General features: G+C 44.6%; 1 protein-coding gene across 3 annotated transcripts in view; it reads left to right on the forward strand.

The window, feature by feature from the left end:
• Nucleotides 1-26,176, forward strand: part of ERBIN (erbb2 interacting protein) — a 233,941-nt gene that overhangs the window by 117,884 nt on the left and 89,881 nt on the right. For all 3 annotated transcript variants that reach the window (XM_040421353.1, XM_040421354.1, XM_040421355.1), the window contains exon 4: nucleotides 12,605-12,802. In XM_040421353.1, the coding sequence (XP_040277287.1) occupies nucleotides 12,614-12,802 (189 nt within the window). In that variant the 5' untranslated portion in view covers nucleotides 12,605-12,613. The remainder of the gene's footprint in view (nucleotides 1-12,604; nucleotides 12,803-26,176) is intronic.

Here is a 26,176-nt window from a genome sequence, read left to right on the forward strand (position 1 = left end):
TTATTAAATTCTATTTCTTCTAGACTGTTACACAAACCTCAGTCCAATGAAGTCTTATGTTAAATCTGCTGTGAGGTGGAGGTCCAGACCAAACACCAAGAGTTGCAGGTTCCGTGCACTCATTGGGGGTCATTACGTCGTCCCTGGGCAGGCTCGCATAAGTGAAAAGGAGAATAGCACAAGGATTCTCTGGGGCACACTCTGGTGTAAGGGACACTGGCCAGATGTTGGTTTGAGGTGCCCTTGGTGGTCTGTATTAATGTCCCAGTGGCAATGTCCCTTGTAATCGTGACGCCAGTACCTTTTGGATGGAGGTACAACCATTTACTATAGTGTTAATAGAGGAATTGAGTCTGAGGCAAGCAGGATGAAACTCCAAATGGCACTTTACTGATGATGACTCTTGATTACAATACATCCATAGGCATTAAACAGTCTCTTGATACAATACGGCATTAAGCACAATCTCCCATACATATGGGGAAAGGGAAATGCAAATCCTCAATGAAGTACAGGTTCTTGTAATACATAAGAAACTACTGCTCAGACTAGGCTGGTAATAATGAAAGTCTTACACTGGTCACAACTCCGGCCTGATCCTAATCCTTGAATAAAAAGGTGCTTTTCTGAATCCTGAAAACTCTATTCCAATGTTGTTCTGACAGTTGGCCTGACTGTCCTCAGGATTTAAACTGGAGATGTAGATGCTTCAAGCTGTCTCCTACACCTACTACAAAGGTGCCTAATAAGTCCTCAGGTAATGACTATCCTGCTAATCCTTTGTCTTGCATAAACGTGATAATTCCTTATATACTCGGCTGTATACAGTTTAGACATTGGTCACCCTGGAAGAGCGATCTATAGTAGTGGATTGCTCACATCTAGGAAGAATACTTGCAGGCCTTAACCCTCGGTTATGGAACCGACAGGGACAGAGTAGAGAGGCTAGGAAGGGGCCTCCCTCCAGGTATTCAGCTACATGGCTGTTGCTTTCTTGAAGGCTCATGAGAGAACTGCATTCAACTGAACTCTCACTTGGATTTACCTGAGCTCATCTGCACTGGTTTGGATTCACCTCAACCAGGAACCGAACTGCTCTGCACAGCACAGCACACGACTGCACATAGAAACATATAAACATAGAATGTGTCGGCAGATAAGAACCATTTGGCCCATCTAGTCTGCCCAATATACTGAATACTATGGATAGCCCCCGGCCCTATCTTATATGAAGGATGGCCTTGTGCCTATCCCATGCATGCTTAAACCCCTTCACTGTATTTGCAGCTACCACTTCTGCAGGAAGGCTATTCCATGCATCCACTACTCTCTCAGTAAAGTAATACTTCCTTATATTACTTTTAAACCTTTGCCCCTCTAATTTAAAACTGTGTCCTCTTGTGGTAGTTTTTCTTCTTTTAAATATGCTCTCTTCCTTTACCGAGTTGATTCCCTTTATGTATTTAAAAGTTTCTATCATATCCCCTCTGTCTCTTCTTTCTTCCAAGCTATACATATTAAGGTCCTTTAACCTTTCCTGGTAAGTTTTATCCTGCAATCCATGTACTAGTTTAGTAGCTCTTCTCTGAACTCTCTCTAGAGTATCTATATCCTTCTGGAGATATGGCCTCCAGTACTGCGCACAATACTCCAAGTGAGGTCTCACCAGTGTTCTGTACAGCGGCATAAGCACTTCACTCTTTCTACTGCTTATACCTCTCCCTATACATCCAAGCATTCTGCTGGCATTTCGTGCTGCTCTATTACATTGTCTTCCCACCTTTAAGTCTTCTGAAATAATTACTCCTAAATCCCTTTCCTCAGATACTGAGGTCAGGACTGTGTCAAATATTCTATATTCTGCCCTTGGGTTTTTACGCCCCAGGTGCATTATCTTGCACTTATCCACATTAAATTTCAGTTTCCAGAGTTCTGACCATTCTTCTAGTTTTCCTAAATCCTTTTCTATTTGGTGTTTCCCTCCAGGAACATCAACCCTGTTACCTATCTTTGTGTCATCAGCAAAAAGACAAACCTTACCAGCGAGGCCTTTTGCAATATCACTTATGAAGATATTAAACAAAATCGGTCCCAGTACAGATCCCTGTGGAACCCCACTGGTAACATGACCTTGTTTTGAATGTTCTCCATTGACTACCACCCTCTGTTGTCTGTCACTCAGCCACTGCCTAATCCACTCAACAATATGGGAGTCCATGCTCAATGACTGCAGTTTATTGATAAGTCTTCTATGTGGGACAGTGTCAAAAGCCTTACTGCACAGGGCACATGACTGCACAGGACTGCACTGCACAGCACAGCACACAACTGCACAGCACACATGACTGCAATGCACAGGACACAACTGCACACACAGCACATGACTGCACAGCCTAACTTAGGTCTGAGCTAAGCTATTTATACACACTGACACTGCTCCATCCTGTGGAGAATCGAGTGTAGTGCACCCTGACTAGGCCTGTATAAAGGATATTTGCATGTAAAATCACATTGTGACATGAGAATATGACAGGAGATAAATTACAAAATACAGGCATATCACATGACATTAATACATGGTAAAAACAAGTTTGCGAGGCCCACGGTTACCTGAGTGGGACAATGCAAATGTATTACAAAGGAGGGAAGCCGCCTCCCCCCCAGTGCTGGACAGCCATCCTCTCCCCTGCAGTCCTGACCTGGTGCAGACACTGACCTCTCCTCCCAGTTCTGGACAGCCATCCTCTCCCCTGCAGTCCTGACCTGGTGCAGACACTGACCTCTCCTCCCAGTTCTGGACAGCCATCCTCTCCCCTGCAGCCCTGACCTGGTGCAGACACTGCCCTCTCCTCCTCCTCCCAGTGCTGGACAGCCATCCTCTCCACTGCAGCCCTGGTCTGGTGGAGACCTCTCCTCCTTACAGGTCTCCAGTGTAGGAGCTGAAGAAACCTGCTCTGCACATCCACATCACTCAGGATAGACTCCTCCCTCCCTACCAGTGATTGGTAGTTTGGGTAAAGCTGCCTGTGTGCAGCACATCGATTGGCTGGAACACTTTACAGGTCCTGCCCTGCTTCTTCCCCTTACTGGCTGTATGGCAGATCCTTTCTCTGCTGCTTCTCTCTTCTTAGTGGGTCCGGACAGCTGGCGTCCCAGGTCCGTATTCGGACCGCGGTCCACCAGTTGAGTACCCCTGAACTAAATGTTCGCCATTAAAGGGGTGGTCCAGCCATTAAAATTGATGAACTATAGTCAGGATAGTTCATCAATATCAGATCGGTGGCGGTCTAACACCCGGCTTCCCCATCAATCGCCTGTGAGACGAGGAAGCAGCGCTCCATGTAAGCGCCTGTTCCTGTTCATTACTCTGTACATTGTCTCGAAAGTGAATGGAGCGACTGTTTATAATTACACTACGCCACCGCTCCACAGGCGTAGTGTGAAGACCAGGAAGCAGTGCTCCTCGTCTCACAGCTGATCGACGGGGTGCCGGGTGTCAGACCCCGGCCGATCAGATATTGATGACCAACAATAATTATTTTAAAATATGTTTAACCCTTTCCTGACAGGGATTTTTTTCTGTGCTTCACCATATTCTGACCCCCATTACTTTTTGGGGTTCAGAGAGCTGGGTGAGGGCTCGTTCCTTGTTGGGCAATCTGTAGTTTTTACTGATACCAGTGTGTAGGACTTTTTAATCACTTTTTATTTAATTTTTTTTTGGTGGAGGTGAAACAATGAAAAAGTGGATGTCAAGTGGATGTCACGAAGGGGTTAACATAAAAACTTGATTTAGACAGGAAGTCCTTTTTTTACACTTTATTTAAAGGGGCTCTCCAGGAATTAAAAAAATTTAAATACATGCATATTAATATATAATAAATATATTCCCATATACCTTTCATTAGTTAGAGTGGCTTGTTTTGTCTAGGGAGCAATCACCAGGAGAAATAAAATGGCCGCCGTCCTATCAGTACACACAAAACCTGTCCTAATCACTGACAGGAGGACAAGTTACTTCACCACAATGAGCCATAGTGCTGCCTCATCCTCCTCTCTGCTCTGCTTGTCAGGAATCATGATCCTGAACACAGGTGAATCTCTGTGGGAATGGAGGAGACAAGAGAGGAGGGTGAGGTGTGGATAATGAGCAGCAGCACTTGTTTACAGTCTCCATTACCACAGTCCGTCCTCTCTGTACCTCATGTCTCCTCATGAACTAAATTCCCCAGAGATTCAGGAAAAGTTCTTATCTGTAATCAGGATCATAATCCCTAACAAGTAGAGGAGGAGTATGAGGCAGCTCTTTACCTCAGTGTTGTAAAGCAACTTGTCCTCATGTGTGATCAGGACAGGTTTTGTGTGAACTAATGGGAAAGTGGCCATTTTGTTTTCCCTGATGATTGCTCCCCAGACAAAACGAGCCATTATAACTAATGAAAGGTATTTCAGAATATATTTATGATAAAGTAATATTTAAAGGGAACCTGTCACCAGTTTAATGGTGTCCTAACTAAGGGCAACATAAATAAGTGACTGATTGTCTTAGCAAAATGCTGGGTCACTTTCTTTAATTGACCCAGTCAATCTGCCAACATCTTGTATTGAAAAGCTCCAGCTGATAATGAGGAGTCCTGAATATTCGTGGGCAGGGGAGTGGCTATAGCTCTGAATTAAATATACGCTGGACTCACTGACCTCACGCTGGACTCAAATCAGCTCATTAGCATGCAGCATCTTTGTGTGTATATTATGAGATAACCATCTGTCACACCAGTAAGTGAATACATCTAAGGTACTTTTTAGTAGTTAATGATTGTATATAATTAGTTAGATTATAATCAAATATCCACATGACAGGTTCCCTTTAAGTATTTTCATTTTCTTAATTCCCAGAGAACCCCTTTAAGCAGTGAATGCTCAAAATGCATTTTTCCCCAACTTTTTTTTTTTTTTATGCTTTTCTTCTTGTATTATAGACAAAGGGAAAGGTCTGAAAACTGCTGTTGGCCAAGTTTCAACTATTCCTAGGCTGTACACATTGAACCTTTTTAAATGTAATTTGTGCTATGTAAATAAATCTGTAAAAGAAACAAAGGTTCAATCTGCCATTGTTATTCCAGGGGCAAGTACATAGCTGACCTGCCAGTATTGTGTGTAAACCTTACAAAGATCTACGTATTATCCTGAAAATGTGTAGAAAGATCGTCTGTAGGGTGTGTCCCTACACGGTCTGATACGGTCAGCACTGATTGGAGTATGTAGGGGGACACCCTATTAATAAAGGACTTGGTAACACACAGATGAAATTATTCATACCTTTCCAGTAGGAATAACAAAGAAACTGTACAAAAAAGAGAAAAGATGCTCAAGAACTGTTAATTCATGAAAAATGCAGGCATTTACTTAGACCTTATTCACATAATGGTATCTTTGTTCTGTCCCTGGTTTTCATAGACCCGTAGATTTGAATGGGTGTTTTTGGTCCACACAACGGACCAAAGTAGTGCGTGCTTCTGTTTTTTCTCATTAACTTGCAATCAGTGGAAAAGCAAGGATATGTGAATAAACGCAGTAAAATCTATGGATCCCTGTGCTATCTGTGGAGAACACTGACGGCACGCAGACATGAATCCCTGACATCAGGAGAGCCGATCTGTTGAAACCTTTATTTCAGATTTTAAGAAGACCTGTCACCTCTCCTGACATGTCTGTTTTAGTGACTGCTTGTATTCCCTAGTAATATCGGTTGAGCCATTCCTTTATTATTACTTCTAGAAATTCTGAATGAATTTGCCAGCCGTCTGTAATGAAGGGTCCGTCTGTGTGTTAATAGTTGGGGGGGCGCAGACAGGCACTATCCAAACAGGGCTGCCAGTGTTAGGCTGGGTTCACACAAGCGTGTCCGGATGCGTCCCGGTGTATTGCGGCAAACCTGCGCGAGTAGGAACGCAATTGCAGTCAGTTTTGACTGCGATTGCGTTCCGATGTTCAGTTTTTATCGGGCGGGTGCAATGTGTTTTGCACGCGCGTGATAAAACACCGACTGTGGTACCCAGACCCAAACTTCTTCACAGAAGGTTTGGGTTCGGTGTTGTGTAGATGTTACTATTTTTCCTTATATCATGGTTATAAGGGAAAATAATAGCATTCTGAATACAGAATGCATAGTAGGTGATCAATTGAGGGTTAAAAAAATAATAATAATTAACTCACCTTCTCCTCTTGTTCGCGTAGTTCCCGGTCTCTTCTTTACTTTTTTAATGATGAGCTGTGGGCTAAAGGACCTGTGGTACCCAGATCACATGCTCCTATCACATGGTCCATCACTGTGCAGCTCATCATTAAAGAAGTAAAGAAGAGACCAGTAACTACGCGATCAAGAGGAGAAGGTGAGTTAATTTTTTTTTTTTTTTAACCCTCAATTGACCACCTACTAAGCATTCTGTTTTCAGAATGCTATTATTTTCCCTTTATAACCATGTTATAAGGGAAAATAATACAGTGAATAGACTGTCATCTTAGCAACCATGCGTGAAAATCGCACCGCATCCGCACTTGCTTGCGGATGCTTGCGATTTTCACGCAACCCCATTCACTTCTATGGGGCCTGCGTTGCGTGAAAAACGCAGAATATAGAGCATGCTGCGATTTTTACGCAACGCACAAGTGATGCATGAAAATCGCCGCTCATCTGAACAGCCCCATTGAAATGAATGGGTCGGGATTCAGTGCGGGTGCAATACGTTGACCTACCGCATTGCACCCGCGCGGAAATCTCGCCCGTGTGAACGCAGCCTTATACTGTGCAGGGACACTCCCCAAGCTGGTAACACCCATCTGGACCTTCAGTACAGACAGCAGGCAATTCATTCATAAATTTCTTGGAGGAATAAGAGAGAAGTGGCATAACATAGAGGCATAAGAAGAGGTGCTCTAGAATTGTTATTACATGGAGAATACAAGTAGTTACTAAAGCAGACATGTCCGGAGAGGGGACGGGTCCTCTTTATAGGTTACATAGAGTGGGTGCAGCCCACTTTGAGTGTTAATATGCAGTACTGTGCAAATGTTTTAGGCAGGCATGGAAAAAATGCTGCAAAGTGAGAGTGCTTTCAATAGTAGAAGTGTTAATGGTTTCTTTTTATCACTTAAGAAAATGCATGAATCAACAAATGGGACATCTAAAGACCACCCTTTACCTTCAAAGCAGTATCCGTTCTTATAGGTACACGTACACGTAACAGTTTTTTAAGGAACTTGGCAGGGCGGTTATTTCGAAACCACAGATCTGCTGTGAATGTAGGCTTGTCCAGATCGTTCTATCTCTATGTAATCCCAGAGAGACTTGATGATGTTGAGATCAGGACCCTGTGGGGGCCATATCATCACTTCCAGGACATATTCTGCATATCTCATAGGTGGACCGTACTGGTGGAGCAGTGCATTCCTCTGTGACTACAAATCCAAGCTGAAAATGTTCAGCATTTCCGCAATATGTGAACTTAACCTTAAGGCTAAATGCACACGATCAGCATTGCGCACGGATTTGCGTGCAGAAAATCCGCACTGTGGGTCGTGTACATTGTATTCTATGAGAATTTGAAATTCTCATGCACACAATGCAGATTTTTTTCCGTGCGGATTAAAAAATCTGCATCATGTCAATTTTATTTTTCCTGACCGGATTTTCTCCATTCAGCTCAATGGGGAGTGGAAAATCCGCACCAATTGATGTGGATTGACCGCACGGATTTCCCTGCAAACACCTGTGGATTTCAGTGCGGATTGTCCACACACAAATCCTGAATGTGTGCATTTACCCTAAAGTTCCCACTCACTACAGAGGCAGCAATAAAGTATCAGCCCGATGGTGACCTTCATTTTTAGACTTCATTGATACTCGGCTTCCACTAGGCGTTCTTGCAGAACACAGACGGTAATGGGTCTGTAAGGAAAAGTTGTTGGTTGGGAATGGCTGAGTTGTTTGCTTCACTAAGTGGAAAAGCCGCTTTTTCAGACTGCACAATGCCGATTAATGATCCTGTGTAAATATTTGCTTTCGTCTTTCATAAATAGTTTCCACCCAGTTCAGTTTCAGGTCGTCTCGTGACACAAGATGATCAGGTTGTACAAAGGTTGTGCGTGGTACTGGAGTGCAGCCAAAAGAATGGGGCGAAGCTGCAGTACCAAACACCACCTGCAGATGAGAGTGGTGCTGTTTCTGGATGAATGCAACTGTTTTTTTTTCCCCTTTTTCTATAATTCAACTGGTTTAATTTTGCTGGATGAAATAATCAACAATATACGGTTCACATAAAAATGCTTCAACTGGGGAAAACGTGGCATGCCGCTCTTTGGAATAGAGCCCTTTCTTCATGTGTGCAAATGTACTTGTCGGGTTGCAATCTACTAGCAGTTCTGAGCTATGGTAATTGGTAGCACCCCCCCATACATTGAGCGAGTAGGGGTATATCTATAGGCACAGCACATAGGTCATCCGTTTTAAACATTCAGACAACCCCTTTAAGAATAGAATGCCAGAAATAAAGTGAAGGGAGTTCCCCATACATGTTAGGCTCCTTTCACACTCGCGTTTTGTGTGGATCCGTCATGGACGGATCCGTTTAGATAATGCAGCAGTCTGCATCCGTTCAGAACGGATCGGTTTGTATTATCTTTAGCATAGCCAAAACGGTTCCGTCTTGAACACCACTGAAAGTCAATGGAGGACGGATCAGTTTTCTATTGTGCCAGTGAAAACGGATCCGTCCCCAGTGACTTAGGCCTCATGCACACGGCTGTGGTGTGTTTTGCGATCCGCAAAACACGAATGGCGTCTGTTTGCGGAACGGCACGGACAGCCTTTAATATAACTGCCTATTCTTGTCCGCAATGCGCGGACAAGAATAGGACATGTTATATTTTTTTTTGCGAACCACGGAATGGAGCAACGGATGCGGACAGCACACGGAGTGTGCGGCCCTTTCGAAGTGAATGGGTCCACACCCGAGCCGCCAAAACTGCGGCTCGAATGCGGACCAAAACAACGGCCGTGTGCATGAGGCCTTACATTGTGTGCCAGGATGGATCCTTTTGGCTCCGTTTCATCCGCCTCCAAAGCGGAATGGAGACTGAACTGATGTATTCTGAGCGGATCCTTTTCCATTCAGAATGCATTAGGGCAAAACTGATCCGTTTTGGACCGCTTGTGAGAGCCCTGAACGGATCTCATAAACGGAAAGCCAAAATGCGAGGGTGAAAGTAGACGTATATTGGCGGTATTGGCAGACACTACAGTGTGCGGGGGCTTAGAAGTCACCTGGACTCCATTTTTAATACAATAAAATGATTATCCTGCTAAATATTACCATACAGTCCAGGGGGTGTAGCTTTAGGGGAAGCAGCTGCTTTGGGGCCCACCCAGGAGGAGGACTAAAAGATTTTATTGTCCAAGCCCCCTCAACAGTATGATACAATGACATCATATACATAGTGTATAAGAGTAGGAAACGGATGGACTGGCTGCCGGGCCTCGTCTGAGAACGCCATTTTGACCAGCCTCAGGAGTGGGGGTTGCACAGGAGGCAGGAGTTGTGAAGTTTTTTGGGATGGAGGAGGGGCTGTTAAAAAATTTGCTGTGGGGCCTGATCATTTCTAGTTACAGCCGAGACCTGCAGCTTCTTCAGGGCACGTTCCATGTATTGCGCTCGTTTTTCACCTCTGACAACAGAACCCGCCGTTTCCAGCGGGGGAGGGGGTTAGAACCATATATCCGAGGTGCTCCGGTTTCTGTTCCAGCTCCGCTCTGTTGTTACGTCTCCATGACTACTAATTTATTATGATAATGTTTCTGATCCAACGCAGGACTCTTTGGGAGTAATTTTACATGGTCTGTTGCTGAACAATAAATCCTTGTGCGTTTTAGCTGGCTGCCTCGTAGTGTATCATGATCTTTATTAGCGTTGCAGATTTAGTCCTCTGAGCGCGGCACTGACAGGAGTGACAGCCGGTTATGATGGCTGTGAGCGGCTTGTTCTGCCGGTGCATGGAAATGGATAAGCAGCTCGCCCGCACGGCAGCCGTCTGCCTGTAGATGCACTGACGGACATTTCCTATAGCAGATTATATACCGCCCAAGGATTCCGGTGGCAAATTATCGGCACACCGAGTATTCCCTTCTCCTGACGTGTCCGTTTTAGGAACTACTTGCACTCCCCATGTAATAGCAATTCTAAAGCTTCTATTCTTATTTAGGACTTGTGCCATTTCTTTATTATTTCTTCTAGAAGTTATAAATTAATTGCCAGCTGTTTGCAATGAAGGTCCGGCTGGGTGTTACCCCTTGGGGGGGGTGTCCCTTCACAGTCTGCAACTGCTAGCACTGATTTGATAGTGTTAGACTGTGTAGGGCCCCCCCCCCCCCCCCTTCAACTGGTAACATCCATCTGGACCTTTATTGTAAACTGCTGGCAATTCATTCACGACCACAGAAGTGAGCAGGTTTTTTATGTTCAGGGGCACAGGTTAGGATCCCAGGAGTTTTCGGGGTCAAGGCCAAATAACCCCTTTAAGAATGGACTGTGTGAAAGTGGCCATTAGTGATTGGGAGTTATGAAAACATTATAAAACAGTGAGTCATGCTGTTTCCTTATCTCCCAATCACTTTTATGTGATTGTGTCCTTAAAGAAACACTCCAGGGCTTTTTTCTTTGTCTATATATTGCAGGATAGGCCATTATTAAAGATTAGTATGGAGGCTCTTGTGTATACCTTCTTTATTTGATGTGCAATTTGTGGATTGTCGGCCATCTTGATCCCTTCTCCCCTCAGATATGGTTTTCCTGATGAATACTAAATTTCCCAACATGTCTGACTTTGTAGTTTCTCACCACACAGCAGTGCTCTATGCAATAGCAGCCATGACAGATTAGCGATACAGCTTCTAACCCCTCACACTGCAGGGTCTCCATGTTCTCCTATGTTATGCAGCATGAGTCTATCTGCCCTATCTGCCCTGTCATCTCTCATGTCAGCTCTTACATGCAGGAAGCAGGGAGACCAGTGTGATGTTACTGGAGAGTCAGTACACACAGATAGTACAGGGAGTAAGGAGGTTTATATAGCTGCAGGAAATCCCTTTATAGCTCACTTACCATATATCTGCACTCCCAGTCCTATAGACAGGAGCGACATTGTATCTTAGAGAGCTATACAGAAGAACACGGAGGGTGGGAAGCGGCAGGGCCTGAGAGCTACCAGAAGGGATTTGATTGGTGATGATGTCATCCTGTAGTTCACAGGAAGTCACCCTCGTGGGACAGACAGAGTTCCTGTTTACACATTAGAACAAGGTGTCAGACTTGAGGTCACGTGGGTATTCCCATCTCAGATAATGAGGACATATCGCTAGGATATGCCCCTATTGTCTGATAGGTGCAGGTCCCACCTCTGGGACTGATACCTACTCCGAGAACGGAGCCCTGAAAGTGTTGGAAGGCGCACTGTGCATGTGCAGCTGCCCATCATTCATTTCTTTGGGGCTGCTGAAAATAGCAGAGCGCTGGCTTGGCAATTTACGTTGGCCCCATAGAAATAAAAGGGAGAGGTGGCCGGTCAATCGTGGTGTGCTCCCATTCACTTCTATAGGGAGAGCGCTTGGTGGTGGCTGGACCTTGGGAAACCTGGGATCCTCCGGGCACCACTTTGCGGGCTCCGTTCTCGATTATATAGTGGGACCTGCACCTATCAGACAATGGGGGCATATCCTAGCGATTTGCCCCCATTGTCTCAGATGGGAATACCCCTTTCATGAAACTGATGAAAATGTATGGATGCAACTGAGTTAGGGATGTAACAAATTACACTACTAAAATACTGGTGATTTAGTAACATATGTAAAATTTAAAAACCAAACAAAATGGAGTGCTTCTTTAAACCGGAACACCTCTGTTGCCATATATGGTGGGTATTCCAACATCAGCTAGGCATAGCTGATTTTGAGTACCCCTTTAATTCTCCTGAAACATGACCCAAGTAATACTTGAGTAACATCTTGCCCTGTCCCAGTGCTTCAGATCTCACGTCGCTGCCGGCACAGCATACTATTGACTGGTGCTCACCATAATCTTTCCCCTTGAGACATCTTGCTTCGCAGATTCAGTGGTAATTACTGATTGCTGTACCTGACTGACCTGAGTGCTCATCATTATAATATAATTGACAATCCTGCTTGCTTCCGGCTGCCACTCCTATACAATAGAAATGGTACAATACTAGTTTCTGGGAGGCCAGCCGTGTATCATTAATAACACCAATAGTCCTCCGGCCTCGGACTGGTTAAAGTCATCCGACAAGTACGACATTGTTGTTCTTATTAAAGGACGCCGATCCTCCTGAAGATTCCTCCGCATCCAAACTTGTCTAGCTGGATTTTCATGGAGGAGCGTCTTGTGTTTTTTACTGTGTCTCAGTGTGCATTAGAAATCTGTAGGCAGGAGGGAGAAGTGCTGGGACTACTACAGCATTTGCTCAGGACTGCGCCGCGCCTGCCGAGAATGACGATTTTACTTGACATTTATCTTCTATCTGGCTTTCTTTTTAGTGCCTGAAAATGACTGCAAAAAGGAACCTGTTTGTGCGGTTGGTGCCATGCCGGTGTTTGCGGGGAGAGGAAGAAACTGTGACCTCACTTGACTATTCTCACTGCAGCCTGGAACAGGTGCCGAAAGAGATTTTCACATTCGAGAAAACCTTGGAGGAACTTTATTTGGATGCCAACCAGATTGAAGAGCTTCCCAAGGTACCGCTTTTCTGTATAGGATTCATATTTTCCATGACACTGATGACAAGCAGCCCTCTCTCCTGGGTCTCTTCCAGCTGTGTTTTATGGGCATTAGCTCACGTCGCTGCTCTAGCTTTCCTGGCAGAATCCTGCGCCAACCATTCACTTAACTCTGACTCCATCTCATGAGCGCAAGCTTCGGCCAGGGAGTTCCTTACACTTCCAAAGTCCTCATTTAGTTGGCACCTTGTTACATCTGTTCTCTAGCAGATGCTCATACGTTTTCCTACCATCCGAGCTGTCAAAAGCTGATGTTATTTCTCACTTGATCCCCCTTTCTAGTGTACAAGTGGCAGCACACACGTAGGCAGGCACATCTTACTTTCTCCATTAGCCAAATGGGGTTAGCTATGAAATGCATTTTGATGTCACAAAGATATCGGTAATATTCAAAATGTTCATGGATGATCGTGAATGATACTAAGATATTATAAAAGAATATTCTATATGTAAAGGCTTAGCAGGCCTTTCACATGATTTTTCATGGTCAAGCTAATAATTGTAGGTTAACCTTTAAAGGGAATCTGTTCTCCCGATTTTGGACTGTTATCTGCAGTAATACATGAGCAGTACTGCAGATATGGAGTCCAGATCATAACTTTTTATTTACTGTCCCCTGTTCCCCCGCTGTCAGCGCTCAGAGCTGTGTTGAAATACATTGTCAGGACTGCTGTGCTGTTGTAACATAATGCAGAGGACTCCTGTGAGCATGCGCAACAGTCCTGACAATGTATTTCAATGCAGGTTTGAGTGCTGACAGCAGGGGAACAGTAGGAAAATAAAAAATAGTGATCTGGGCTCCATATGTGGAGTACTACTCATGTATTACTTTAGGTAATGGTCCAGAATCGGAGTGGCAGAGTCCCTTTAATGGGATGATCTCTTTTCTTAATGTAGACCTGCAAGCAATGCACTTTTACCACCAGTGAAATCTGGTAGTGGTAAAAGTGGTGGCAGTGGATGTTTTCTTGCATTGTGTCCATTCAAATGAATGGAAGACCAGTATAACGTATGGTAGAGAGCCCCTTCCTCCATAAAGTGAGCCACTATTTCCAGAGTTTGTCTTAATGTAACAAAAAGAGGTTGTCTTAATGTAACAATGTCTGGTGACCAATAAGCCATATATGTATGTAATAAAGCTATGACGACATTATCTGTAAGCTCACATAGTGAGCGAATAGAAATCCAACCTCTATGTGCGTTAGAGTTTTGTTTCATCTTGACAACCCACCTCAATGAGCCAGAGCGGGGAGCCTCTAGTAAGCTCCTCCAAACCTCATCGTCCATCTATTACATTTGCCCTGAAGCCGCCACTGCAGGAAAAATGTCAGCCTTATGTACCCCAAGTAAACCGCTGGATTTGCCAGGAAAAGTCTTGTAAGTAAGACCTGCAGCGGTCAGTTATTTACCAAATCAGATCAGATAGAATTATAGGGCTGGTCTGTACTGAGATAAGGTCTTTAATACACATGCATTCTCAGTTCAAGTATTAGGACCCATCTTCCACATACAAGAAAGCATTTGTGTGCAGAATAATCAGATCTATCCTGCAAGGTTGATGGTTTCTAGGGTCCTGCAGAAATTGTGTTTCCTCGTATTGTACATAAGCAAACAAAATAATAATAGATATAGTACAATGATGGCAGATGCTTGATTTTCTGAATATATAGCCCAGGTTTATCAAAGATGGTGCTTCACTGAAACGAGCCTCTTCTGTAGGGGCCATGTGACCAGATGGCTCCTTCAGGAGAAGAACAGGAGAAAAACTGGGACTTGATATGAATGTGGCATGCTAAGCCAATGGTCTTCAAGCTTTTGTACAGATGGTTTCTATGCCACATGTGACAAGTGCAACCAGGACTTTGTCATGTTGGGCAGTATTTGGATCTGACTTCGGTGACTGTTGGGCAGGATCAGTTTACCCTTTGACCATATGTGGTCTCCTAAATTCAGCCGTTCATTATATACTGGAGTGCAAGAAGCAGCTGTGTAGTTAATATTGCTTTTACTACTAGAAATTGGATTGGGGATAGCTATGTGAGATACAACCGTTTTAAGTGGAAAATCTTTTTAAAACTATGTTCAGTAAAATGCTAAGAATAGTTAACATTCCTATTTTGTAACATCTTGGAATGAACTTATCGCTGATGATCCCTGTACTTTCCAGGCAGATGAGCGCAGCCTTCAGCAGATGCGGGTCTATCAGCAAAAACACTTCTGTTTCTATAATTGCACAGTAAAACTAGAATGCTGAAGCCGGCATGGAAGCTTCATAATTCTTTTCTTCTTTCTTGCTTAGTTTGTGACCTAGATTTTTCAGGTTATTAAGTTTTATTAGTGCTGGCCCACACTTTTATGTATAGTCTGCTCTACTTTCTCAGTGTCGTCCTCTTACTGTTACCTCTGCTGTTTGTTTCGCCAGCCTAAAGAACGCCTAGTGCTCTTCTTCTGTATTCTCAAAGTGACCCTTCAGTGCAAATCTAAAATTTGACTATATATGACACATGTATGTAGTCCACACTCCTGAGGCCCACTGTTCCTCGCATGCTGCATCCACTACTCTGTTCTGGTCTCCTGTTGGATTAATTTCAAGATGACCACTACAGTCCTAGACCTTCCTATGTAAAGCTCTGTAATCAAGTCTAAGATAAACCCCCCCCCCCCCCTTCTACTGATCTTGGACAGACACCATGCCAAGGTCATTGGCAATGGTCCATCCAAGGTCACTAGAAGAGGGATGTGTCTTAGACTTTGCTACTGCTGTCTGCATGGGGAAGTCTGAGATGGTGGTAGCCATCTTGAATGGCATCTGGTATGTTGACTATACATGTGTCATATGTAGCCAAATCTTAGGTTTGGACTGGAGGGTTGCTTTAATCTCGTGGTCTCAAGCCCCAAGATGCCTAGTGGCAAATACAGCCCTGAGCGCCAGTGCTCCGGTATTTTTATAGTGTGAGGATGTCTACAGTAGCACTATTAATAGCTTTTTATAGGAATGTTGGAGAACTTAAAGGGGTTATCCCGGAAAAGATAATGATGACTTATCCTCAGGATAGGTCAACATTATCACATTCGTGGGTGTTCTGCCAGATTCCTATACCTGGCAGAATGCTATACCCGGAAGTGACGTGGCCGCACCGGAATCAGCTGGAGGAGGGTGTGTGTGGATCTGCGCAAGCACAGATCCACTGGATTCGTAAAAATAATTGCACCGCCGTGGGAGAAGCACCTACTTCATTTGCATGCGCAAAACCTTACACCGCACTCAGGGGTAGGTAGATTTTTCAGTGCAAAATGTTCCATCAGATCTCCCTACCCCTGAGTGCGCACGCGCGGACACATCATCTGGAGCAGTTCAGCCTCACCACATAGCAGAGCTGAGTGCAGGATATTGGGGACACCACATAGCAGAGCTGAGTGCAGGATATTGGGGTCACCACATAGCAGAGCTGAGTGCAGGATATTGGGGTCACCACATAGCAGAGCTAAGTGCAGGATATTGGGGACACCACATAGCAGAGCTGAGTGCAGGATATTGGGGTCACCCTGAGTGCGCATGCGCGGTGTACGCTTTTGCGCATGCAAATGAAGTAGGTGCTTCTCCCGCGCTTGCGCAGATCCACACACACCCTCCTCCAGCTGATTCTGGTGCGGCCGCATAACTTCCGGGTATAGCATTCTGCCAAGGTATGGGAATCTGACAGAACACTGGCATCCCTGCCAATCAGCTGTTTCATGGAGCTGCTGTGCCCATAGGAGCTCTGGTGAGCTCTTCTGGCTCCTAACCGCTTTCCAAGCACAGCACCGTACGTCATATAGTGACTGTGTTTGGTATTGCAGCTCAACCCCATTGGCTTGAATGGGGCTGAGCTGCAGTTAGGCCAAATGACCGATGTACGGTGATATCACATGGCCTAGAAAGAGGCCGCTACGCTCATGGAGCACCCATCCTCTTCTAATAGTTGATCGGCAGGGGTGTCAGACCACCCCCAAATCTGATACTGATAACCCATCCTGAGGATAGGTCATCAATATCTTTTCCTGGATAACCTCTTTAAACCCAGGATCCCAGGGGTGAACCACTTAGAAACTACACTGCCCAAGCTCCCTGGTAGACATTTCCAGTGGATTATTAGTGGAGTTTCTTGAAGCTGGGTGCTAATTGGAACCGACTTTAATTACAAAGTTATAACCTTTACCAGCCACCATTAGGAGCTTCCATTGCCATCCAGGCAGCTTGTGCATTAATAAATGAGCAGCATGGCCTCCACAAGTGGCAGAGGTCCTCCTGATAAATGAGACCAGTGCAGAAGATTGACGTTGGATATGAGTTGTAGAATTTCCCAGTTCACATGAAATGTTAAACGTCAGCTGGTAACCACGAGACAAGGAGTCTTCTGAAATGGAGAAAATCAATGAGATGTGACACGTAACTGCTCCCCGCTCTCTCTTCCCTTTTCTCCGCGTTGTCAATCCTCTCCTTATTTGCTGTGTGAGGATGTGTAAAGATGCTAAGCTTGTCATTAGGTCATGGCTCCATTTGCTGTTTCCACGTGATGCTTGTCAGTCATTGGTGTAAATGAAAGCACATTTAAGTCCCTGGCCTTCCGGTACCAGTCCCTGTGACTCACTTATTCTGTCTTGTGACCATCACATAAATGGGTGATGTATCATAGAGCAAACATGGAAATTGTGTCAACTATACCTAGAGCTAACATTTATGGACAGATACACGTTCTTCCACCCAGGCCTCCTCATGAATGGATTTAGTAGTAGTTTATTTCTAAGTACAGCAGAATGTCTTCATTTATCGTCCTTTGTTACTGTTTCATGGTGACAATCTCCATCTCTAATGCCTGAAAAACAGTGGTCTGCTGTTATTATGTATAGGATTGTCCCAGCTTTTCCCCGACTGCAGATATCAGGGAAATGAAGGATTGAGCAGTTGAATTTCAACACCTGATCCTTTTGTTCTCAGGGAATAAGAGCCACCATCGGAGGTCCCTGGCAGCAGCTTGTTCCCCTCTCCACTCTCAGAACACATGCATACTCAACAGGGCATGTATGTGTATCTGGGGGGTCAGTAGGAATCACTTGATCGCCTGAAAACTATCTGAAGTGTATGTCCAGCGTTTACAGATTTACACACTGGCCATTTTGTTGTTCTTTTTGATGTTCTTCCAGTAGGATCCACTGCTTTTAACCATAAGAAAAAGAAGCTGAAGCCCACCTTATGGCTGCCAGCTGGATACCTAATAATCTGATGCTCTCAGTGGTAATTAATGCTAGGAGCATCAGGTACTTTTGCACCTGGCTGGAGGCCACAGGTCCCCTCCTGAATTCAACTGGATCACAGTCCTAAGGACGGTGATACAGTTGAACAGTGCAGTGAGGGTGTTAGTATTTTGTGCTGCCCTGTGGTGTTTGGTTCTGCTGGGGTAGCATTTTGGCCTACACTATGGTAGTGCTGTCCCTGCCTACTTGTGTTTCCCCGTCTTTTGTAAATTTGGACCCTGCCTAAAACATTAGGCCTTTTTTAGGTTTTATCCAGGGCCACTTTAAGCTCCCAGTCCACCCTTGGACCCTTGTCAAGCTTGTGCAAGGCAGACATAGAATTAATTGACTCATACTTAAAGCTGACTTATAGTTTTATTTTGAAATTAAATTATAGGCAGGAAGACTCATAAATGTCACAAAGGATATGAAGATACAAAGTCACCTGGTATTTATGAGCTCATTTGACTTTGGGAGTAAGCATGTCACACTTAACACCATGTCACAGTTCATAAAGTGACGGGTCTGCTGTCAGGGTGGAGAGTTGTGTGACACCGTCTCAGTGAATACCCTTTCTATGAGTAAAGGGATCACCGCAGACCATCCCAGATTTATTGCAGAAATTTCTGGTTTGCAGAAATACATGTTGTCACCAAAACAATGGAACTGATTTATCAGTTGCTGATTTTTTTCTTAAAATGTGACCACACTGTAGAATAAATGTCACAGTTTGGGAGGCTGACCGGGAACTGTTACCTCGTATAGAGCTCAGAAACGTCCAAATTCATGGTTAGGCCTTCTCTCTACTAAAGAGTTGTCAGGGTTCTTCCACCATAGATGCATACCGTAAATCCCATATTTTTTCCAGCCCCTAGTTTCCCTGTACAGTATAATATCACGTAGTTGCCCAATATCATATTTTGAGCCAAAACCAGGTGCATGTCAAAAACACAGAACAGATGCAAATCTTTCTAGGCTCCTTACCTCTGGTTTTGGCTTAAAATACTGACCAAATCACTGGTGTGAACTAGGCTGAAAGGAGGTCAAGGCAATGACATGACATAAAAATCCATCATACTCAGTGGGTGCAGTTTTGTCACCATGATGTCATATGAACCTGTCATGTTGCCCTCATTTTTATCAAGCTGCAATTTAAAACCACTTTGGAGAATCCATATTTTTTAGACTAGTCCCTTGTCAAAAAGTAGAGAAAGAAATTGTCCCTGCAGGGTTCCCAGCAATCGTCTGTTATCTCTGAGGACAGCTGACATTTAAGGAGTCCTCCAGATAGGCCATCAATATCCGATTGGCTAATCAGCATCAGAACAACACAGTTTTTTTTCTCCATTATGTAGAGGACAGAGCTGGTTACTGCAATGATGCCTGCAGAGCCGTTTCTGCCTTGAGGCGAGATGAGAACCTCGCCTAAGGCGGCAGTTTTCAGTATCTTTGAGGGGGTGGCATCCACACAGCAGTTAAAAACTGCTGGTGGATGCCACCAGTATTCCCTTTAAGCTGCGCCCCCCTCCCCCTCCTGGAGCGCAGGGAGCTGTAGTCCTGTCACTCACCGCTCAGCTCCCCACGCTCCTCCCCTCCTTCAGGCCAGCCGAGCTGTGAATGGTGAGGCAGGAAGACTTCTCCCTGCTCCATCATTCAGACTGCAGGCACGGATAGCACCGCCGGCCTTTGTGGGAGGAGCCTGCAGCCCAGGAATCTGCATAAGCTCTGCCCACACCGTGCTGCAGAGCGATCTGTGCCTGCAGGGGAGAGAGGACTGTGAGCTTCAGGAACGGGACAAGGTACTGTTTTTCTTTTGTTTTTTGTAGGCAACACTACTACAAAGGGGGCACAGAGGAAATGGCATTAATACTACAATGGGGGCACAGTGGGCATTACTACCATAATGGAGACACAGTGGGCATTACTACTACAAAGGGGGCACAGTGGGCATTACTACCATAAGGGGGGCACAGAGGGCATTACTACTACAAAGGGCATTACTACTATAAAGGGGACACAGAGGGCTTTACTACTGTGAAGGGGGCACAATAAGTATTATTACAATGAAGAGGGCACAATGGGCATTACTACTGTGAAGGGGCACAGAGTGCATTACTACTGTGAAGGGAGCGCAATGGGCATTACTAATGTGAAGGGGGCACAAAGAGGGCATAACTTATGTGACGGAGCATAACTATTATGGGGCATTATTACTGTGGCATAACTACTGTGAGGGGGCACACAGAGGGTATTACCACTGTGAAGGGGGACACAGATGTGTCTGTCCCTGTGTGTATTTGACCAGCCCTGTCTGTGTGTCACCATCACCATGCCCTATGTCTTGACGCAGCTGCATCAGGACGTTCTGTGTGGGGCAAGGAGAAGAAGAAGGAAGAGGAGGCAGCGCCGCCAGCATGTAGTCCGTGGGATAGACACAGGGAGACACACTAAGGGCGTAGGTAACACTACCACATGATCTACACTAGTGGTATCTGTGGTTTTACATAGGACTGCAGGTAACACTACTGCATTTTCTGTACTCAGCCATCACTGTTTTCTGTGGTATTACATAGGACTGCAGGTGATATCAATAACATTATTTGTACTTGTACCGGCCCAGATCTGGCAGGACAGTCTTTAAATATTGATGATCTGTCCTCCTGATAGGTCATTAGTATCTGATCGGTGGGGGTCCAGTTCTTGGAACGGGGCCGCAGAGCACAGGTGAGCGCTGCATCCTCTTCCTCAGCCTTTGCCGCCTTGTCCATTGGACAGGCGACCTTTGTGCAGCTCAGTCCCATTTAAGTGAAGGGGTAGAGCTGCAATACCAAACATATACAATGTATGGCGCTGTGCTTGGTATTATACTATGAAGAGGCTGTACTGCTTGACTGAGAACTGATTAGGAGTCAGACTCTCACCAATTACATAAGGATAGGTCGTCAGTGGGTAAGCCCTGCAAAGCCCCTTTAATTAGCATTTTTCAGCTGCATAGTGTACACAGTATTTTTTGCAGTACTGCACTATGGTGCAACATTTACGAGTCTAATGAAAGCTGTACGATCGCAGGGTGCACACGCAGTGTTTGGTTACAGAGTGTTCTTTCCCAAACTTTTGGCGGTACTGATTAGGATAACGTAATATGAGATCATCGCTGTCAGGTTAGGTGATGAGAGCGGGGCATGTGCTGTGGAGTATAATGTGATTTATGGAAACAATGCGATCACGGCACAATCCGTGTACTGATGGCGGCACATATACAGGAAGTGCCCTGCGTTCTGATCTGATGGCTCAGGACTGAATTTATTAATGAAGTATGACATGTCATCACATACATGTGTACAGTTCATACATGTCATATATACAGTGCTATTTACGTTGGGCCAGACACATGGCAGTGTATGTGTGCTGTAGTTACAGATGTAGCAGAACGGAATTTGCAGACTTGTGTAAAATCGCATATGCAGTGACCGACCCCTTTAAAGGGAATACGTCATTTAAATCATGTTCTTTTGAGGAATTTTTGGTGATGTTTGGTGAAAAAAAAATAAAAAAAAAAAAATATATATATATATATATATATTTATATTTAAAAAATAAATATATAAAATCCTAGAATTTTCGTAGTGGCCACTAATAATAGGTGCCACTGATTGGTCTGTACAGATCACTTTACTGCAGTTATCTGCTTATCATTCCAGGCAGGATTATAATATAGATAGATGACACAGGATCCACCATTCACAACAGGTGATATCACAGCTTCTCTACTCCCTCCTGACCTCTGCATAGGTCACAGAGCATGCCTAGAAAACTCTCCCATAGAAGTCACAGAGGTCCCCTTCTATCCATTGTGTCTATGGCCCATGGTGGCTGCTGTAAAGCAAATCTCTAAATGTTGTTAAGAAAAGCTCAGGCAAGATGGCCGCCCCCATAATCATGTTCAGAAAATAGAATAAAAAAATCTGTAATCAGAAAATAAAAACAGATTAGGAAAAAAAAGGAAATGTGCTACTATTGGGTTTTAACTAACAGAAAACATGTCGGTGACACATTTCCTTTAACGACCCATCAGTTGCATACAAAGGTCCAGAGGTCTGGATTTTCTGACCTCTAGACTAGAAGCTGGAGCTCTGCGCCCAGGGCAGGTAATACGATGTATCCTACCACATGTACATGGGAATTTACATTATTGCCCTAGGTCTGTGATGGCTGACCTCCGGAACTCCAGCTGTGGTAAAACTACAACTCTCAAGATGCACACTTGATTGGCTGTTTTTCAGAACTCCATAGAAATGAATGGAGCATGCTGGGAGTCGTAGTTTCAGCACAGCTGGAGTGCCGGAGGTTAGCCATCACTTCCCTAGGATAAGGATAGGATACATGTGTGATCACCTGCCCCAGATTCCCGCTGATGAGCACCTGCTTCATCTATACTGTGTATACAGCACCAGCCTCATCTATACTGTGTATACAGCACCAGCCTCATCTATACTGTGTATACAGCACCTGCCTCATCTATACTGTGTATACAGCACCAGCCTCATCTATACTGTGTATACAGCACCTGCCTCATCTATACTGTGTATACAGCACCAGCCTCATCTATACTGTGTATACAGCACCTGCCTCATCTATACTGTGTATACAGCACCAGCCTCATCTATACTGTGTATACAGCACCTGCCTCATCTATACTGTGTATACAGCACCAGCCTCATCTATACTGTGTATACAGCACCTGCCTCATCTATACTGTGTATACAGCACCTGCCTCATCTATACCGTGTATACAGCACCAGCCTCATCTATACCGTGTATACAGCACCTGCCTCATCTATACTGTGTATACAGCACCTGCCTCATCTATACTGTGTATACAGCACCTGCCTCATCTATACTGTGTATACAGCACCTGCCTCATCTATACTGTGTATACAGCACCTGCCTCATCTATACTGTGTATACAGCACCTGCCTCATCTATACTGTGTATACAGCACCAGCCTCATCTATACTGTGTATACAGCACCAGCCTCATCTATACTGTGTATACAGCACCAGCCTCATCTATACTGTGTATACAGCACCTGCCTCATCTATACTGTGTATACAGCACCAGCCTCATCTATACTGTGTATACAGCACCTGCCTCATCTATACTGTGTATACAGCACCTGCCTCATCTACAGGGAGTGCAGAATTATTAGGCAAGTTGTATTTTTGAGGATTAATTTTATTATTGAACAACAACCATGTTCTCAATGAACCCAAAAAACTCATTAATATCAAAGCTGAATATTTTTGGAAGTAGTTTTTAGTTTGTTTTTAGTTTTAGCTATTTTAGGGGGATATCTGTGTGTGCAGGTGACTATATTACTGTGCATAATTATTAGGCAACTTAACAAAAAACGAATATATACCCATTTCAATTATTTATTTTTACCAGTGAAACCAATATAACATCTCAACATTCACAAATATACATTTCTGACATTCAAAAACAAAACAAAAACAAATCAGTGACCAATATAGCCACCTTTCTTTGCAAGGACACTCAAAAGCCTGCCATCCATGGATTCTGTCAGTGTTTTGATCTGTTCACCATCAACATTGCGTGCAGCAGCAACCACAGCCTCCCAGACACTGTTCAGAGAGGTGTACTGTTTTCCCTCCTAGTAAATCTCACATTTGATGATGGACCACAGGTTCTCAATGGGGTTCAGATCAGGTGAACAAGGAGGCCATGTCATTAGATTTTCTTCTTTTATACCCTTTCTTGCCAGCCACGCTGTGGAGTACTTGGACGCGTGTGATGGAGCATTGTCCTGCATGAAAATCATGTTTTTCTTGAAGGATGCAGACTTCTTCCCGTACCACTGCTTGAAGAAGGTGTCTTCCAGAAACTGGCAGTAGGACTGGGAGTTGAGCTTGACTCCATCCTCAACCCGAAAAGGCCCCACAAGCTCATCTTTGATGATACCAGCCCAAACCAGTACTCCACCTCCACCTTGCTGGCGTCTGAGTCGGACTGGAGCTCTCTGTCCTTTACCAATCCAGCCACGGGCCCATCCATCTGGCCCATCAAGACTCACTCTCATTTCATCAGTCCATAAAACCTTAGAAAAATCAGTCTTGAGATATTTCTTGGCCCAGTCTTGACGTTTCAGCTTGTGTGTCTTGTTCAGTGGTGGTCGTCTTTCAGCCTTTCTTACCTTGGCCATGTCTCTGAGTATTGCACACCTTGTGCTTTTGGGCACTCCAGTGACGTTGCAGCTCTGAAATATGGCCAAACTGGTGGCAAGTGGCATCTTGGCAGCTGCACGCTTGACTTTTCTCAGTTCATGGGCAGTTATTTTGCGCCTTGGTTTTTCCACACGCTTCTTGCGACCCTGTTGACTATTTTGAATGAAACGCTTGATTGTTCGATGATCACGCTTCAGAAGCTTTGCAATTTTAAGAGTGCTGCATCCCTCTGCAAGATATCTCACTATTTTTGACTTTTCTGAGCCTGTCAAGTCCTTCTTTTGTTCCATTTTGCCAAAGGAAAGGAAATTGCCTAATAATTATGCACACCTAATATAGGGTGTTGATGTCATTAGACCACACCCCTTCTCATTACAGAGATGCACATCACCTAATATGCTTAATTGGTAGTAGGCTTTCGAGCCAATACAGCTTGGAGTAAGACAACATGCATAAAGAGGATGATGTGGTCAAAATACTCATTTGCCTAATAATTCTGCACGCAGTGTATACTGTGTATACAGCACCAGCCTCATCTATACTGTGTATACAGCACCAGCCTCATCTATACTGTGTATACAGCACCTGCCTCATCTATACTGTGTATACAGCACCTGCCTCATCTATACTGTGTATACAGCACCTGCCTCATCTATACTGTGTATACAGCACCTGCCTCATCTATACTGTGTATACAGCACCTGCCTCATCTATACTCTGTATACAGCACCTGCCTCATCTATACTGTGTATACAGCACCTGCCTCATCTATACTGTGTATACAGCACCTGCCTCATCTATACTGTGTATACAGCACCAGCCTCATCTATACTGTGTATACAGCACCAGCCTCATCTATACCGTGTATACAGCACCAGCCTCATCTATACCGTGTATACAGCACCAGCCTCATCTATACCGTGTATACAGCACCAGCCTCATCTATACTGTGTATACAGCACCAGCCTCATCTATACTCGTATACAGCACCTGCCTCCTCTATACTGTGTATACAGCACCAGCCTCATCTATACTGTGTATACAGCACCAGCCTCATCTATACCGTGTATACAGCACCAGCCTCATCTATACTGTGTATACAGCACCTGCCTCCTCTATACTGTGTATACAGCACCTGCCTCATCTATACTGTGTATACAGCACCTGCCTCATCTATACTGTGTATACAGCACCTGCCTCATCTATACCGTGTATACAGCACCTGCCTCATCTATACTGTGTATACAGCACCAGCCTCATCTATACTGTGTATACAGCACCAGCCTCATCTATACTGTGTATACAGCACCAGCCTCATCTATACTGTGTATACAGCACCAGCCTCATCTATACTGTGTATACAGCACCTGCCTCATCTATACTGTGTATACAGCACCTGCCTCATCTATACTGTGTATACAGCACCTGCCTCATCTATACTGTGTATACAGCACCTGCCTCATCTATACTGTGTATACAGCACCTGCCTCATCTATACTCTGTATACAGCACCTGCCTCATCTATACTGTGTATACAGCACCTGCCTCATCTATACTGTGTATACAGCACCTGCCTCATCTATACTGTGTATACAGCACCAGCCTCATCTATACTGTGTATACAGCACCAGCCTCATCTATACCGTGTATACAGCACCAGCCTCATCTATACCGTGTATACAGCACCAGCCTCATCTATACCGTGTATACAGCACCAGCCTCATCTATACTGTGTATACAGCACCAGCCTCATCTATACTCGTATACAGCACCTGCCTCCTCTATACTGTGTATACAGCACCAGCCTCATCTA

This window comes from Bufo bufo, chromosome 2 (assembly GCF_905171765.1).
Source record: "Bufo bufo chromosome 2, aBufBuf1.1, whole genome shotgun sequence".
Lineage (NCBI taxonomy): Eukaryota > Metazoa > Chordata > Amphibia > Anura > Bufonidae > Bufo > Bufo bufo.